The 17219-nt window shown below is 47.9% G+C and overlaps 1 protein-coding gene across 1 annotated transcript; it reads right to left on the bottom strand.

The window, feature by feature from the left end:
- Nucleotides 1–1095: 1095 nt before the first annotated feature.
- On the bottom strand, nt 1096–16973 carry LOC104626594 (guanine nucleotide-binding protein G(o) subunit alpha-like). The gene is made up of 5 exons (XM_010294543.1): nt 16756–16973; nt 12995–13123; nt 12206–12335; nt 5258–5411; nt 1096–1283 (listed from the first exon to the last, which is right to left on the bottom strand). Exons 1-5 carry the CDS (start codon nt 16971–16973, stop codon nt 1096–1098), a joined length of 819 nt encoding a protein of 272 aa, XP_010292845.1.
- Nucleotides 16974–17219: the final 246 nt, after the last annotated feature.

Consider the following 17219-nt stretch of genomic DNA (forward strand, 5'->3'; position numbering starts at 1 on the left):
CCTGCCCACCTTGCTGTCACCCAAGTGTGGTGAGGTTTCCCAAAGCACCTCTCCACATTTCAGGTACTTGAAGGTCAAACCCTGCCTACAAGAAGCCAGGGCTAAATATTTTTGGTACACCCCAGTGCTTCAGGGCTAAAGTTTGGAAAGAGATGCCGTGTGTTTGCAGGAGCATCAGCTGTGCTGAAATCACTTAGGCCTGGGAGGTGCTTTGGGAAAGGTCGCTGGGTACCCAGGCTGGCATCCTCACCAGGATGTCCCCATGCACGGGGGCACCAGGACCATCCCTGGGGCATCCTTGCTGGTCCAAGTCCAGCAGCTCCGTGGCATCCAGCGAAGTGCTTAAGAAATGGGTTACTGAAACCACTAGACAAATTTTAACATTAATTTTGCAAAACTTGAGGTAAAACTGTTACTGGTAATAAATGCTTTTAGACAAGTCTTAGTAGGTTTTGTTACTGTGTCTGTCTTAAGACACCAGTAGAACTTGATATGGCTGTTTTACTTGTTCAAATAGCTGTCTGGAAAAAAGGAGAATATACAAATTCAAGCTGCGGCAGCTGTGTTCAACACCAACCCCCCTGGCTTTGGGGTAGCAACTGGAGCCATAAGGTACCCTCAAAATGATCATGTGTCTAGCACTTCCCAAAGGAATAGTGTTTAAAAAACAAGATAAATAACCAGGAGAGTTAAAAATATCCCTTAATTTCACGGGAAAAAAAAAGTTTTCCTTCCAAACTACACTGTTGCTGACTAGTATTTTAAGGCTTTGATTTTTTTCTCTTTTTTAAACCTGAAGTATTTTTGTCTTTTGGCAGTTGAAATGCACTTTGTGGGAAACACGTTAGCTCCCTCTACAGCACTGCAGATTGGAACGGAGGAGTAGAATGAGGCAGCAGGGGAATAAACCAAAAATAATCCAAAATAAAATAAAATGGGGCTGGGGAAAGAAGAACTTGCTGCAAAGTTTTCTGGGGTGGGAGGAGGCATTTGCGTATTTCTTCCTCATCATCTTCTTAGGAGGAAAAAAAAAGAAAGAGAAAGGACCTGTCTGCGGGACCGGAGGATGCTCCCGACAGGCGGGAGGAGAGGGCTTTAGTAGAGTCCACATCCCCGCAGGTTGTTGGCGATGATGACATCCGTGACGGCGTCAAAGACGAACTGGATGTTGTTGGTGTCGGTGGCGCAGGTGATGTGTGTGTAGATCTCCTTGTTGGGGGACTTGTTCTTGCTCTCGTACTGAGCCTGGATGTAAGCCACGGCCTCTGTGAAAGCGTTGAGGCCTGTAAGAGAGCCGAGATGAAAGGAAAAAGAGTGGATTAAAGCCATCCCGTAACCTTAAATCAGCAGGGTGCCTGCAAGCACCCCGTTGTAGGGACACGGGGAGGTCGTACAGGGCCACTGCAACCCAGCCGCCCCATCTCCTTCTCAGGGACGGGCACCAGCACCAGCCAGGATTGCTGCAAGGGAGGAGATGCTCTCTGACTGTCAGCTCAGCTGTATTTTTATCCCAAGTTGCTGTTTATAGGCTACAGAGATGAAATGGATGAGGGAACTGAGTGTTAAACAGGCTATGACGGGAAACCCAGAAGAAATTCCACATCATGGTGACAAAAAAGAGAAAAAAACCTGCCAGAAATGTGGTAAGTGCTTGACCGGGTGAAAAGGCTTAGCTTTTTTCCTTTTTTAGATTTTTTTTTATTTAAAAAAAAAGCTTTTGATGGAAAAGAGGAACTAAAATGTCCACGAATTGAGGGCAGTATTGGTAACTGTGCCCTCCTTTCCCTGAATTGCTAAGAGAAAAGAACATGAAAACATCCAGCCATGTTACAGAGCAAGGTGGGTTTTCTAAAAAAAAAAACAAAAAAAAAAACAAAAACCAAACCCAAAGCTAACACAAAATGTCCCTCTTTTTGAGGAGTTAGGATCACAGTAAGCTCTGCTAGAGCCGTGGCTAAAATCACAGCACGAGGACTTTCTTGTTTTGATGTGGAGAGATGTCTGTGCCAAACCTTATTAACCATCAGGTTTTGTGTTAATAAAGCTTAAGACCTGTCATGCAAAAGAGCAGATCCTTCCTCATCCGGCCAGCCCTGACGTTGCTCACACACACAGCTCCACCCGGGCACCTGCTTAGGTCTGATAAACTCCGTTTCCCCGGCTGGCCTGGAGCGCAGCCCTCCAGCACCGCTGGGTGCTGCCGGGTGCCAGCGCCCCGAGCCCTGGAAGGCTCCGCAGTGGTAACGCCGCTAATGCTTTTGCATCCCTCTCCCTCCACGATGCTCTACTGATGGGAAACATAGTTATCTGCCAGAGAGAGGCTTACTCGGGCTTGAGATTTGCGGTGGTTGAAGGCAGCGGCTCTGGAAAATCACTTGCACTTACACGTACGTGCATCGCTAGTTGAAGACACGAGCTCATGAAGACCATGAGAATATGTTTGGGAAAATGCTTGAAGGCAAGCAAAAGGTTTGCTGGGAGCAGGTTGTCACTTAAAGACCTGTGTAAAGAGCTCGGGAGCAGATCCACACGCTGTGCAGCACCAGGAGGGTATTTTACGAAAGGGAAGCTGGTTGCTCAAAGGCTCATGAGGATTTCGATGCTGGATTCCTTCTGGGAGAGCAGGGAATCACTAATGCCAGCTTGGTTAAAACATGTCCTGGATTCTGCTGCTGCTTTGCTAAGTGTTGTGCATTAGTTAAAAGCATGAGTGAATTAAGGGAATGGAAACAGTCAGTGCTCCAGCATACAGCAAGCAAATTTGTGGACACAGTCTTCTAGTAATTCTTTTTCAGCAGAACTAATGAACATCAGAAACTTCATTTCATTAAAAGCGTTTTGTGGAACCAACCTGTGATGTTGAAAGTCCACTTGTTTGACTTATAGACTTTCATGAAATAATTGTTTTTAAGTCCAGGGCAACTTTCTAATAACTTTTTCACAAGGCCACAAGGGCTTTATTTTCTGAGCTGTGGTCAGGAAAGCAGAGGCAAGCAAGACTAAGTGCGTGTTTGTGTCTAAAGTCTGGGCTTAACATCAGCACGAGCTAGCTTCCAACTTTTAACGGTGCTGCTGAATGCCTGGGGGTGAGATATTCTTCACCTCTGATTCAGATCCCTGTTGGATCAGTGGAAGGACTTTCAGCCTTCAGACTTCCATCCCTCCCTGATGCCATGAGACAGAAGTCTGTGGAGGGTCCCTAGCACTGTGATAACTCCCAGCTTCCAGAACATCATCTTGAAGGAATTGAGAGCATCTCTAGGGTGCTCTGAAATTTGGGGAGGAATGGTTTGGTTCACTTGGGGATGAAGTGCTTCAGAAACAACCTGTATTTGTTTTCCTCTGTGTAGTCATCTGAGAGCTTAGCTACGTGTGTACAAGAGTCTGCTTCCACCACGAAACTCCTCTCTTGGGCTGGGATAGCTTGGGAAGGAAAAGTTCTATATAAAATGACGTTCCTTCTTGTTCTAGTCTTTCTGCCATCAGGATATGATTTCAGAGTGGGGTTACTGGGGGACTTCTGTGAAGATCCACAAAACCAGGTCCACAAAATGTGACCAGGAAGGATTAAAAGGTGCAGGTTTGCTTCATGGAGAAAAGAGAAAAAGAAAGAGGGCATGATAAAAATCTGTATCAGTATATAGGAGCGCTGCTATAAAGAGGATGCTGAGGAGCTGGTCTACAAGCCATCCAAAAGATGGCAAGCAACAAACTAATTTGCAACCAGACAAAATTGGAGTTATTTTGAGCTGTAAAGACTGTGAAATTTCCACTATGAGATCTTTCTAGACAAACATGTCAGTAATATGTTTGTTCTGTTTGGACCAAGCAGATGAGTAGATGGCTGAAATGCGTTGGTAGCGACAAATATCCAAACATCCATTCCCCAGAGAGGAAGCCGGCAGATGTTCTTCTGAATTCACACGGAGTCGTCGAGCTCCACAGTCGTAGACCATTCAGCCCAAGGCAGCAGTGATGGATTACTTTTGCCTATTCACAGTGAAAAATCAAGTGCTCAGAGATAGGAAGCTCTGGTTAATAATTTGTTGGCCTGCCCAGAAATGTGACACTCTTGGTACTCCTGGTTCACAACGATGTTTCCTGACAAAGAGATCTGCTTCTCTGCCTGTCGGTTTGATTCATCTGGATGTCTCCGGTGAGCTTAAATAATTCATGATGATAAAAGTTTATTTTTATGCTCTCTCGGAATGGTAATGAGGGTTTGTGGAAGTTGGCGAGATGCAACGGGAAGCGGCAGGGTGCAGCTGCAGCCTTTGCATGGGTGATGTATTCTCATCATTAGCGGGTCAGGTGCCAGGCAGCCAGCAGGAGCGAGGGCTTCTTGCATGCTGCCCTGTTGCAGAGCCTCCGCTCTGATCTCCAAGTATCACTAAAGCCTCCTTCTCCCCAGCCAAGGTCAGGGCATGGCTTGCTGTGGCTCTTCTCTGTCTGCTCTATGGGTTAAGAGGTATGGGTGGCCAGTGCATGAGAAAATCAAGCGCCTTGTCTTCTATCTGCATTTAACTGGAAGTGTTTCCATGTCCAGATGCTTGATGTTAGCAAGCCTGAGAGCGAAAATAGGGACCTCCTAAGCTAATGTGATAAAAATGTGCAGCTTGAAGTGAAGCACTCAAGCTGTGGGACCTGCTGTCTGCATGCTGGAGGGCTGATCCTGCAGCCCCTCGGTGCATGGCAGTGGGGTAGTGGCCGGGAACTGCAGAGCCTGACCAGACCCTCACTGTGGTCAGCCAGGACCCACAGGGCAGCGTGATGGGTTATGAAACAGCAAAGCTGGACTCCAGCTGAGGACAGCCTAACAAACCCCGTGTGTTGGTTTCCCAGAGACCAGTTACCCATTTGTGACACTTAAGCTCATCGTTGCCTTTCTGAGACCTGCAAGAGGGTTCATGTTCCTGAGCAACGGTGGGAACCTGGGCACAGATTTAGGGAGTGTTCTGCCAGCCCCACACCTGCAGGTGTTGGCTCAGTATCGAAACTGCCCATGGGGCAGAGATCAAATGCCCTGATTAGTGGTGGTGGCCCTTTGCTGGCAAAGAACTTGGGATTTAAGTCATCCTCACACTTTAAGTGGACCACTAAACATGGCATTTATCATTAAATTATTTATCATGAAATAAACTCGCAGGGAAGCGAATGGGAGCTCTAGCTATGAACCTTTATCCTCATTGCCTGCGATATGGGGAACGCTCCGTGATGCCTTTGCTATGCGTTCCTGTTCAGCCAGCTTTCTCATTACCTGTATACTCAGGAAAGCAGATAGTCAGCGGAGATTTCTTAATTTTCTCCTCAAATATGTCCTTCTTGTTTAGAAAGAGGATGATAGATGTATCTGTGAACCATTTGTTGTTGCAGATGCTGTCAAAAAGCTTCAGTGATTCGTGCATGCGGTTCTGCAACAGAAAGGAGAGATCACATCAGGCCAAAGACAGCAACTCCGGGACATTCAACATGTAGGGACAACTAAATTAAGGAGGAAAACAAAATAAAGAAAAGCTACAATATACATAATAAATTTATGTATACATACAGCTGAACGTATACATACACAGATGCAATCCCTATAACATTTGACATACAGTTAGTAACTTAAGGGCATTTAACTATACAGAGCTGTTTTGTTTTTGCATAGCGTATAATTTACAGGATCCCAGCTCATAGAAATCATCATGCACCATGCATGGATGGGGCATTATTTTTGCCCTTCGATCAGATTTATGAGTCGGTGTAGCTCATGCAGATTTTCTAAAACGTTTTCATTAATTAAAAAAATTTTTTTTTCACTTTCTCAAGTGTGTGTGGCACACAACTGGTCGCATACATTAACCAAGGACTGGTAGATCCTTGAATTAATCTAGAGTTGGAAGCAGACATCAAGGTGACATAATTTTGGAAATGACCTTGCCGTGACCTTTGCCTGGTTTTGTTATTTTGTTTAGTGGTGTTGTCTATTGTTGGGCTTTTAATTTTTTAAAATTGTTTTTTTAGTTCTCTTGGAAGATGGCTCAGCAGAAAGTGTCTGGCAGAGAGGAAAAAAGTGAAAAAGGAAGAGGAAATAGTATAAAAAGGAAAAATGTAACAAAGGGCATCTAAGAACGACTAGACTAGAGGTCAGGCAGCTACCACTGATGTTAGCTCATGCCTCTAGAAAAACATTAGCTGCTCGCCAGCAGAAGAGCCACACGTTCAAATGCATGCACAGCGAGAAGTCAGCATTTCGGTTATAGGTCATGCAAAAAAACGACACAGGAAAGGAGAGAGATAAGAGGAATGAAAACAAACAGACCAGTTAGAGAGTTGCAAAGTCCGCCACATGGTTTTATGGTGGTGGAGAGAGCTCACGGCAAAGTCAACCAAGTGTCATGTTCCCTGCTGCTTTCAACTCTCAACTCGGTTTTTCTTTCTTTTTTTTTTTTTTTTTTCCTTCTCAGTTCAAGAGAAACTTCATACCTGCCAATTTGGTTGGTCTCTCAAATGCTCATTTTTTGGCCTTTGTTTGGCTAGATAAGGTCAGACGGCCGAGGAAAAGCTGTGAAGGTGCCGAGGCTGGCGATGTTTGGCACGCGAGGCCGACGCCGGAGTGCGCACGCCGGTCGCGTGGCCGTCTCTCAGCCGGGAGCCGGGTAGTGGAGAGAGCAGGCGCGGTGAGGACGAAGCACACCCAAGAGTCAGGGAGTTATCAAAGACAAAGCACGGTACAGACCAGACCGGCTCCTCGGCTTTTCCCAGCGGCATCTCCTTGGGACACCACTCCCCAAACCCGCTAGTGCACATACGAGACTGGTTACAGCGACCGCCGGAGAGATGCTAGAGAGAACAGGGCTGCACGATCTCATTGCTGGGAGGTTTTTCGGGGTGGGTGCAGTGTGTCCCCCCCAGATTTGGAAATTCGGAGTGGTGCAGGAGACAGCCGGGGGCTTTCACCCCTCTCCTGCTCCGTTTCATGCCCGCACTGGCAGCGTAATTGAGCCCAGCACTTGACTGATTAACGCTTTCCTTTTCGTTGATATACTTCAGCTGCTGCTGAATGTTTTACTTAGGCACAAGTGCCTCCGTGTATGAAGGAAACACCCGATCCGACCCAGAGTGAAACAGGACGCACGCGATTTGCCGTACCATACACCATACGCTTTGCTCCCAGACTCGAAACGACCGAGCATCTCCACACCGTGCATTGTAACGACACACGGGGAAGACGTGATTAGGCACAAATGTGAAAATGCATTTACTTATTGGGTCTCAGTTGCAAGACGTTGTCTGTCTGGATCATCCCACCTCTGCGTGCTGTTTTCTGCTAACCTGTTTTGTACTAGATGGTGTGGGAGCCCTGGAGCAATGCTCCTCTTTGCTATCTGTGGCGTCAAAATTGTAACCGTGTAAAACCCACACAGGTTAGGTTTTGTACAGGAGATCCTTGGCTACCCAAAGCCTTTGGGAGGAGAGAAGAAAGCGGAGGGTGGTCAGGGGAACAGAAAGCAAATACAAACAACTGGTTTTTTAAGCAGCGTCCCTCACAGAACATTTTTAATCACATTTTTATCACCCTTGATGATCTATAATAAAAGCACAGAGAAACACACAGAGAAATGCTGCTTGTGGGTTAAACCAATACCTCATCTGCAGCAGCCATCAGCCTGGGGCTCACCGTACTTACCACGCTGCACCTCGCCAGCCCCGTACCACGCTGCGCAGCCCCGGCGGGGAGCAGTGGTGTGCGACTGCGCCTGGTGGCACAGGAAGCACCACGGGTGTCATCGGTTTTGGTTAAGAAATAGAAGCTGAGGACTTCTCATGAGCTGGGCTTCGGGGTTAGGTGAAGCTGACTTTCCTACAGTAGCAAGACTACGTAAGGATCCTACAGAAATCCTTCTGCTTCGCTTATATGGTTTGATTAATTTGCGTTAATACCTGTTAGGAAATGAGAGTGTTTTCCCAAGAAACAGTGACTCTTAGCGTCTAGTTGTAACCAAAATACACACACAGAACAAACTAATACATCCCTGTCGAAAATGAGAGTTACAATAAAAATCCTCTATTCCTTTCAAATTCCAGAAACAAGTTTCAAAGCTTCCTAAGGCTGCCTGACCTGGCTTTCTGATCTCTACGTATTGATTTTTCCCCCAGCTCTGCCGGTCAGCTGAGTAAATATAACCACCGCTCTGCTCGCTCCTCCTTATTTACCTGGGAAAGGTTCTGGTCGTAACCTTTTCCTTCCACCTTTTCCTTCCCCATCACTAAAGAGAAGACGACGTTAGTCAAAAGCAAGGAACCACTTTCCGTGTGTGGCCAAGGTGCAGAGCAATGTCCCAGTGAGCGGGTACGGATGCTCCTGTTGCCGTACCTTGCTGCCGCATGGGAAACGCTGTCGCATCCCAGGAGGGCTCCTGGGAGCCCCTGCACGGATGTGAGCTCTCCTGGTGCCGGCTAACATCAGGGATGCCTCGCTGCCTCCCTTCCCTTTCCCTTCCCAACTGTTACAATCCCCCTTCTACCAGTAAATCCACAGTGGAAGACCCTTTTAGTCCCTTAAGGCTTAAGTCCTTAAGTTCCAGGGCCCCTCTCAGGAGCACCTGTGCTGCTGTGATGGGGCAGACATGCCTGCTCTGCTACGAGGCATTAAAGATTACATGGCTCATACTTTTATATGAAGTGATATAGATTACTTCACCTGCTTTTGGACCCATTGTGCTGCTTTTTCCTACTTTATTTTGGGTCTATCACTAAGGGAAGTTCTGTTGAAACACTGGCTTCTTAATGTCACTTCCTATTCAAAAATCAGTATTTTAAAATCCTTACGCCTGCAAATACTTTGTACCCCAACAAGGAAAGCAGCCCCACCAGCCACGTTACAGAGGGATAACCACGTGCTCATACAAATTAGAAGTCCAGTTAACTTTTCCTGCGCAGGACAAGAGACAGAATTGCTTATAGCTGAAGTCAGATGTCATTCCACAACCGTGTTCTCATCGCTGATGTGAAGGGCAAGCAGCTTCCTGAGCGTGAGGGAGAAAGGATGCTACGGCCAAGACTCTGCCCAGACAGAAAGACACTCAAAACCCACCTTTTTTTTCTCCAGAGCATGGGAGGAGACCTGGTTATTTCTGCAACACACAGTCAATTCAGTCTTTTTGTTTTTTCTTAGAAATTAAGTGCCGTCATGTGAACTATAAGGACACTAACAGTTATCCCAAGCACAGAAACTCCATATTCCCCCTCCTGCTTGTATTGCCTAAGATGTCCAAGCCGCTTCCACTTGCTTTGTCACTCCTAAGGCAATTTCTGAGCACTGCAACTCAGTTTTCCTTGCCCAATGACAGCAGAGAGAGCATGCTAACCGGGTCACACAATGAAATACAAACCAACAGGCCAACACTAATGCACACCAAGGGTCACCAGCACAGCGCCTTCAACCCATCCCGTGCTCAGCAATGGGGACACGAACAATACTTGCACGTCTTGGCTAGATATGGATGACCTAAATAGCTTCGTTTCAGAGGCAACAATGTGCAGCATGAACATCTCCCTCTCTTGCCATGACTCCTTTGAATTTGTGAGGAAAAAAACAGAGAGTAGTCTTGGATGCCACGACAGGTCCCATGCCCTTGCTGTCTTTTTTTAAATTTCCATTAGGGATTCCATTTAGAAGGAACAACGCAAACCTGCCTTTGTTAATCATCTTCTCCAGTTTTACTGATTAATACGACTGCTGTCCCTCTCCATGCACTGGCTTTGCAAGCATTTTTTTGGGCACCTGAGATGCAGTAGGGCTCTCTCCCTCTCATGGCTCCACACCAGTCATGAAAGCTCTAGAAGTCTTTTCATACTCACAGAGACATCTGTACAGTCCCCAAACCTTCAGTGGCTTAATAGAGCTGGAAGCGCCCCGACTCTAGTAAGCATCTCTATAGAAAATGAAGATGGAGGAGCAGCATCCAGTTCACTCTCTCAGCTGCCTTCTCTTTGTGTTTTCTAAGTGAGAAGCAATAAAAGCTGATTTACGTCATTAAAGCCAGCAGATGTGACGGATGCAGACAGACAGCAAATCAGCTGACTGAAGAGATGCTGCTTTTACTGCTGGGTTTTTGGAGAGGAACCACGTTAGCAGGGAGGAGATCGAATGCTTGGGGGTTCAGCTGGGAGAGGGCTGAGTCTGCGGGTGCCGCGTTTTCCACCTGCCATTTGTGCTGGGGGTATAACAGAGCAGACAAGATCTGACACCGTCATTTTTTCCTATTTGCATCGGCCGAGCTCAGGGTTGTTTATTTGGGTTAGGCGGGGGTGTCCTGCAGGCACGGCGGTGGCGATGCCGAATCCTTTCCCTGTTTATGCCGAATGTGTAAATGAACAGCAGCTGCCTCTGCCCTCCTGTTGCTCAGCATCCCCAGAAACGCTTTGTGAAAAGGGATTGAAATAGCAAGCAAATGTCAGCGCTGCGCCGGAGCGCAGCTCCAACTTCGCTCTCGCGTCCGGAAGGCAGGCGAGCCCGCTTCCCTGCTGCAAGGGCGAAGCTGGAGCTGCACAAATCCCCGCTTCTGCAGTCGGGCACTTCGGGGGGCAGCTGAGCTGGCACCCTGCTCGCCGCCGGGGTGGTGCTGGGTGACGGACAGTCACTGGCAGAGCTCAGCATCCCCAGGAGTGATGCTGTAACCTCCGTCTCAGAGGAGTTAAGTTAAGGCTGACATTTCAAAAATGGCATTAGCATTCAGGCCCTTCCATTTTGTGCCCCGTGGCTTTGAATCACAGGCTCTGCCTTGTGTAGACTGGCACCCAAAGGTGACCTGTATTAAAGGCTGCCTTTGGCTTCACGGTTTGGGTGTCACAGCCCAGGTTATACCTACAGAGCACCTTGCTCTCCGCTCAGATCCCAGCTTCGCTTCCTGCTCTCTGGGTCTGCCCTCTCCCTTCTCCTTTATCTCCTGGGTGTGCTTCCCCTGTGGCATTGAGCTAATGGCTGGGTTTTTCACATCGTGCCAGGCAATTTTGGTTCCTTCCCAGTAAATCCTACAGGACTGAGGATCCAGGAGCATACCAGGGCCAGGGTCAGAGGGAGGTGTCAACTGAGGATTATAAACAAGTGGATGTGAGAGGGTGTAGGGCATCTCAGGCAGTCTGGAGGGACATAGTCATGATGTTACTACCACCCTGAATTCTGGCATCGATATGACTCAAACAACCACGTGACTTCATCAGTTTGCCAGAGCTCATAAACCCAGCTCAAAGAGGCTAGAAACCACGGCCCCCCCCGTCTTTTTGGGAAAAGGTGACTGATAACTAATAGCAATCGTTCCCCTAATTTGTTCCTCATCAACAGCTCTCTGCAAGCCTGGCATCTTTATCAGCAGGAGAATAAAGACCCCCAGAGAGAGAGAGCTGGCAGGAGCGAGCCTTCCATGATGCCGCAGACTGGGCACAGATGAAATCATTACCCAAGTCTGAGTATGGCCTCCGATTCCTTTTCGTTAGACAAACGCAACTGGGTGGCCGCTGCAGTCGTAGTTAGTCCCAAAAGCATGCATCCCCGTCACACCGAATGAATGGCCAGAAGACAGTAATGAGTCTTCTTGAATACTTTCTGTGTATTTAATTCACTGATATTAATTGCACTCTAATACCAGGGAGCACACAACTCCTCACTAGCTTTATTTCCAGATGGTATTTTGAGCCTAATGTCACAGTGGGAAGTCATAAAAGCTCTCCTAGAGCAGACTACCTGAGGAATCAAACAGTTCCACTCTCACTCAGGAAAATTAATTTCTGTAGCCTGAAGAAATAGGTTATACTCCTAGACTGAGCCTGCCTTGGGCGTGCATGGCCATCCTGCACCTCCGCACCACGGCATGACCCCTTCCTTACATTTGTTTTAAAAGCCCACCCAGCTATAACTCCTCTCTTTCTGGATATAGGGTCCCGTTAACACGTTTTGAAAACACACAGGTCAGCTAGAAAGGAGAAATAAACCACTGTGACTTTACAGGTGCAAGGAAGCGTTACCTGGGTGTGCAGGACTTGATTTTGAAGCGTGTGGAGAAGGACAAATCTCCCCAGGATTTCAGAGTCAAGGGGGAGTGACTGACAAAAACACATTACTGTAGCACCCCAGTGAGCATTTGGCGATCTCTGAGCAGTTGCTGGCTATGCAGTATCCCGTAAAAAAGTGTTGGGGCCTCCAAGACCCAGTTAGACTCACCGTGGTTTCGTCTTCATGGAGCACCTGGTCATAGCCACTCAGTGCGACGCAGAAAATGATCGCCGTGACATCCTCAAAGCAGTGAATCCACTTCTTGCGTTCTGACCGCTGGCCCCCGACATCAAAGAGCCTAAGGCACAGGAGAGGACCATCAGCACCTGCTCTTTCTTAGTTATGAGGAAACTTTACCATTCTTGGCATTTTCTGACCATATGGTCCCTGAAAGGTTCCAAACACAAAGCAACAGGTCTTTCACCACTGGCTTGGTCTTCTCCAGAGCCTGGAGCCAAGGAAGACGGGGAGGAGCAGTTACAGCTAGGGCTGTGGGCGTTTGTGGGAGACTCAGCAGTGTGCTGGGTCCCAAAGGGTCTGCGGAGGCGGAGACCACACACTCGTGAGTTTTATATGCTCTAAATGCTGTTTGTGTGTGGCTTTCGGTCTTCATGGCCTCTTCTCTCTGCTGGCTGGCATCATGAGAGTGTTATATAGCATTATTTTTACATTTATGAGCTTGATCAGACTTGGGGCTAATCTCATATTATACCTCCCAATGAAGTAGTGTTGTTTGGATTAGAAGAAGGTACCCTGAGTTCCTATCTTAAAGGCAGTTATTTTCAAGACAAGACTGCCAAACGTCACATGTTGTTGACCCCCTAAAATGCCACGTCCTCTGCAGTGGGCGTCACCTGTGTGTTAACCAGCTGTTTAACAATTTCTCCTTTGGGAACTACAGGGAAACACTGTGACAAATAGGCGCCCTGAAAATTTAGTGTGCAGTTTTAGACTAACCTGAAGTGGAGGTTTTTGAATGTGAAGTGGGTTTCTACAATGCCAGTTGTTTTGACCCTGGTTCGGAGGATATCCTGCTCCGTGGGCTGGTAGTCTGCAGCTCCGATTCGATCTAAGCTGTCTAGGTAGCTAAGAGAAGAAGGGAACAGAAAAAGAAAACAGATAAGAGTAAGACACACATTAATCTCCGTCAATCTCAGATGAATCCTTCAGCTTCCTATTAATCTTTTTCAATCACATTTTTCATGGCTGAATGTATTGTAGTTAAAGGAAAAAAAATCCTATTCTGGGGAAAAAAGAAACCTTAACAAACCCCACTAACCTAAGCACAAAATCTGATAGTAAACTGAAAGCAGGAAATTAAGGGGGGGGGTGTGTGTTGTGAGCCCTGATTGCAATCTGTGAAAATACACATTTTTAATATTACTTGCTATTTTTATTCCCTGAGGGACGAAGGTCCCAATCGGTCCATTGTGCTGGATGCTGCTTATACACACACATGCTTTTCTGCAAACTTTTATTCAAAACATCACAGCCTTTTCAGTTAAGAGGTTGGAGCATATAGGTCTCGCTCCTAGAACAGACAGGTCGAGTCACCTTTGGGAGATGCCTCTCCCTCTGCTGGGAAGGGAGGGGGACGGGGCAGCTTGCTCCGACAAGATACCTTGCCTTCAGTCAGCTCAAATTAAAGGAGATAAATCTGCCAAAGTGAGTCACCGCTTCAGTTTGAAATCCAGCATAGGGCTGTGATTGCGGGAGATGCAGCGCTTGGACAAAATCCAGGCGTCCACTTAGATGGTTGTAATCGGGAGTATAAATTGGGGTTTTTTTGGGGGTAGAAGGGAGGCTTAGCTTTGTAAAACACTTGGATAGTTTTAAAACATTTACCCTTATTCTGCTCTAGGTTTAAAATCTATGAACATAGGCAATGCCTCTGTAGGCTGAAACTTTGGGCAGGAAGTCCAGCCTTTCGGTGTGAAATGTTTTTGTAGGGGAGCCCAACAGCTGCGCACGTATGACCACAACCCATTTTTTCATCCACATTCAAGACAATTTTTCAAAACAACTCAGCCCAACTAAATATAATTTATAAAGAAAAGCGGAATTTCAATTACAGTTTAACACGAATTATAAACAGAGCTGCATCACACAGCAAAGTCTTTCTCACCACATCGAGCTGCACGCTGACACTCCAGCTCCTCTTAACGAAGGTTTGATGTGCATTACAGGGCCTAAATGCCTCCCTCTAGCCCCAGGAGCATCAATCCAATGCACATGAGAGGCATTCAGTGTACTGTGAATATAATAAAGCCGGTCTGTGTGTGAGCAGTGGTCTTGCCCTTTGGATCTCTGTGCTTCTGGCAGCCTGGATATTGCCCACAGGGGCAGCGGGGCAGGAGGTGACATGCTGGGGGCATGACGGGAGGGTACCCGTTCAAGTCTTAGCCAGAGGATGGCAGCTTTGCCCAATGCGGCTTGCAGAAAATAAAGGGTAGTAAGAGGAGCTTGTGCAGTTGTAGGTAAGGAAAAGACACTGCTGTCCCTAGATAGTACGAGTTTACTGGTAAGTGTAAGAAGGTATGAGCTGGAACCATTCACATAACACAGCCATGATGTCTAAGCTTGACTTTCTCTTTCAGTTTAGCTAAATGTGATTTTTTTTTTAAACGTAGAGTGTGGGCTTAGTCCTGGTGAGTAACCCACTCACACCGAGTTGCTGGTGAGCACATTTCCCTCTGTGCCTTGCCAAAGCACATCCCGCTCCGCCTGAACGCGCCGCCCTGTCCTGCCACTGGAGATGCTTCCATGCTGCATCAGAAAGAAGGAAAAGGCTTTCCATTTGTGTCCTGGAGGGAGTGCTCTGAGCCAGGGCTTCGGAGCAGGACACCTAGTGTGCTGGGGCCATGCACTCTGCTACCTGCGCAAACTCATTGCCAACGGCTTTCATGCCTACCCTGCTACCCTGCAAAAGCAAAGGGACAACCAAACTGTGCTAAGGTGAAAACCAAACCTCACCCTGCTCGCACCACGTATTTTGGCTACCCATCATATTTATCATTCATTTTTGCTAAAGAATTGCAAAAATCACATCAGCCAGAGAAAAGTATATAAGCTAAGCAGGCTTATTTTTATTGTGCCCTTTTTCAAGCATTTAAAGCCATTGTGGTTTTGTGACAGATGCTCCCTTAATAGCCTTATGATGGGCCCTGGATGGATGAATGGGGCTTCATTTGGAATCAGATCCTCTGCTGTGACGGCTGAAGCCACGATCACTCATCTATTCACAACTGGTGTCAACTCCTGTTATTTAAGAGACAGCTGCATTTCTTCACATGTCTCCACAGATTGAGGCAGCTCTGCAGTGCCGCTATTCAGAGACCCAGGCTCCCCTCTGTCCTCAGGAACAAAATACTTCAAGGTGAGAGTAAAAAGTGGAGGTATAAGAAAGGGAAGGATTTTCTTTCCCTTGTACAGCTCTCGGCAGTACCCTGAAGACCTTTATCACTTTGTCCATCTTCATTTTCTGCATTTTCCTATGATTCAACTGTCTTCAATTTAACGCTCGCTATTAATTATTCTTGCCTTTGAGATCCTCCTTGGATGCTGGGAGTACGGCAGATGAAGAAATCTACTGCAAACTGGGCAAAGGACTCGGCATTGCAGCAGCACCGGGACAAAGGAGTTCATTACTGTAATTAGTGCCTTCAGCGTGTGAAGATTTGCTTGTGAACAGCAGCATCCTTTAAACCCCAGGCCACGTGCTGGGACTTCAAGGGGTTCTCACTCGCTACCGGCGGGCACAGCCTACAGCTCTTCCACGCGGCGTTCCCCCGGCTGCCCGACAGCGAATTAGCTCCAGATTTGATTTGATCCTGCACACAACCTGGCTCTGAGGCTTGGAAAGCCTCGCCTCCCTTCACGTCCTTGTCCGTGGACGTGATGCAGCCTCGTGTACCCGGCTCCACCAGAGTTACTCAGGGGGATCAGAGGTTTGGGGGACCTGGTGCAGCCTGCCAGCCTCTTGAGGTGGCAGGATGATAGCGACAGAGGGAGGAGAGCCGAGCCGGATCCACTTCATCCACCCTCTCCTCCCTGACAGCATCCAGCTTCCAATCCTAGTTGGGATATCTTCACAGGAACCTTGGCTGGTGGGGGTTTCCAGCATCTGTCTGGGTGAGGGCACTGCTTCCCAGCGCTTAACTGGTGCTGTGATGGAGGATTACTCAGCATCCCCAATACCCAGCCTACCTCAATTTCAGGTGAGCTGAGCTCTGTGAGTCCAGTGCCTTGGGGCCACTCCCACGCTAATGCATCCAGCCCGGCTGCCAGGCACCCCGGCTCCGATACCTGCTTGCCTTTTCTTTTAACTTCCCTCTTCAGCTCTTTCCTCATTTCTAGTGTTTTTCATCATTCTCCATGTGTTTCTCAATGCCCTAAATTCTTTCAGTTGCCTGGGTCTGCTTTTTGTCTGTTCCCAGCAGTCTTGATGAGGGTCAGCCATCAATTTATACGAAGGTATACAACATCTTCAGTGCTGGTTTTCAGGCTGCATTCCAAAACTGTTTATTCCTCTGGCTGCTCTCCCCTGGAATTCCTCCCATCTCAGGCTGCAGCAGATCTTTTTTCCCCCGGACTTGGCGGCAGCTGAGCTGGACCCTGTTGGCATGTTGCATTCCACGAAGCTCAGCCGCAAGAGCGTGCCGTGGCACGGCTACCACGCCAACATCCAGCTGCGGGAGTGGGAGGCTCAGGCAGGCTGCTGTTTGGATGCTGAGCTGATTTTAGCTGCTTCTCGTCGCCTTGTTTCTCTGAGGTATCTCGGACGCTTCACTGGAGCGCTGGTGCTCCCTGCCCATGCTGCTGGGAAGGACCTGCTGGTCTGCTGGGTGCAAGCCGTAGGTGGTGGAGGATGGGATGTATTGGAGGTGCCACCTCCTTGGGAACAGGGAAACCCGGGTGGGGACAAATTGCCACACATGGCGCTGGATGACAGCACTCCTGGTATGCCCTCTGAACCGCAAATCTAAAGGCCAAACTGTTGCTGGAGATAATTAGTTGTCACAGCCAAAAGGCTCGATGACACATAATCCCCTCAGAAGCTGGCATCTGTTTAACCAGCAGAAATAAGAGCACTTCGGAGGCTGCGGAGCGAGCGCTCGGCTCTCCCCCTTCCGCGTCATCTTCGTTGCGCAGTGCTGGCATCAGAGCTCCTTCCACTTCCCAG

The sequence above is a fragment of the Phaethon lepturus genome, unplaced genomic scaffold (assembly GCF_000687285.1).
Source record: "Phaethon lepturus isolate BGI_N335 unplaced genomic scaffold, ASM68728v1 scaffold32459, whole genome shotgun sequence".
Lineage (NCBI taxonomy): Eukaryota > Metazoa > Chordata > Aves > Phaethontiformes > Phaethontidae > Phaethon > Phaethon lepturus.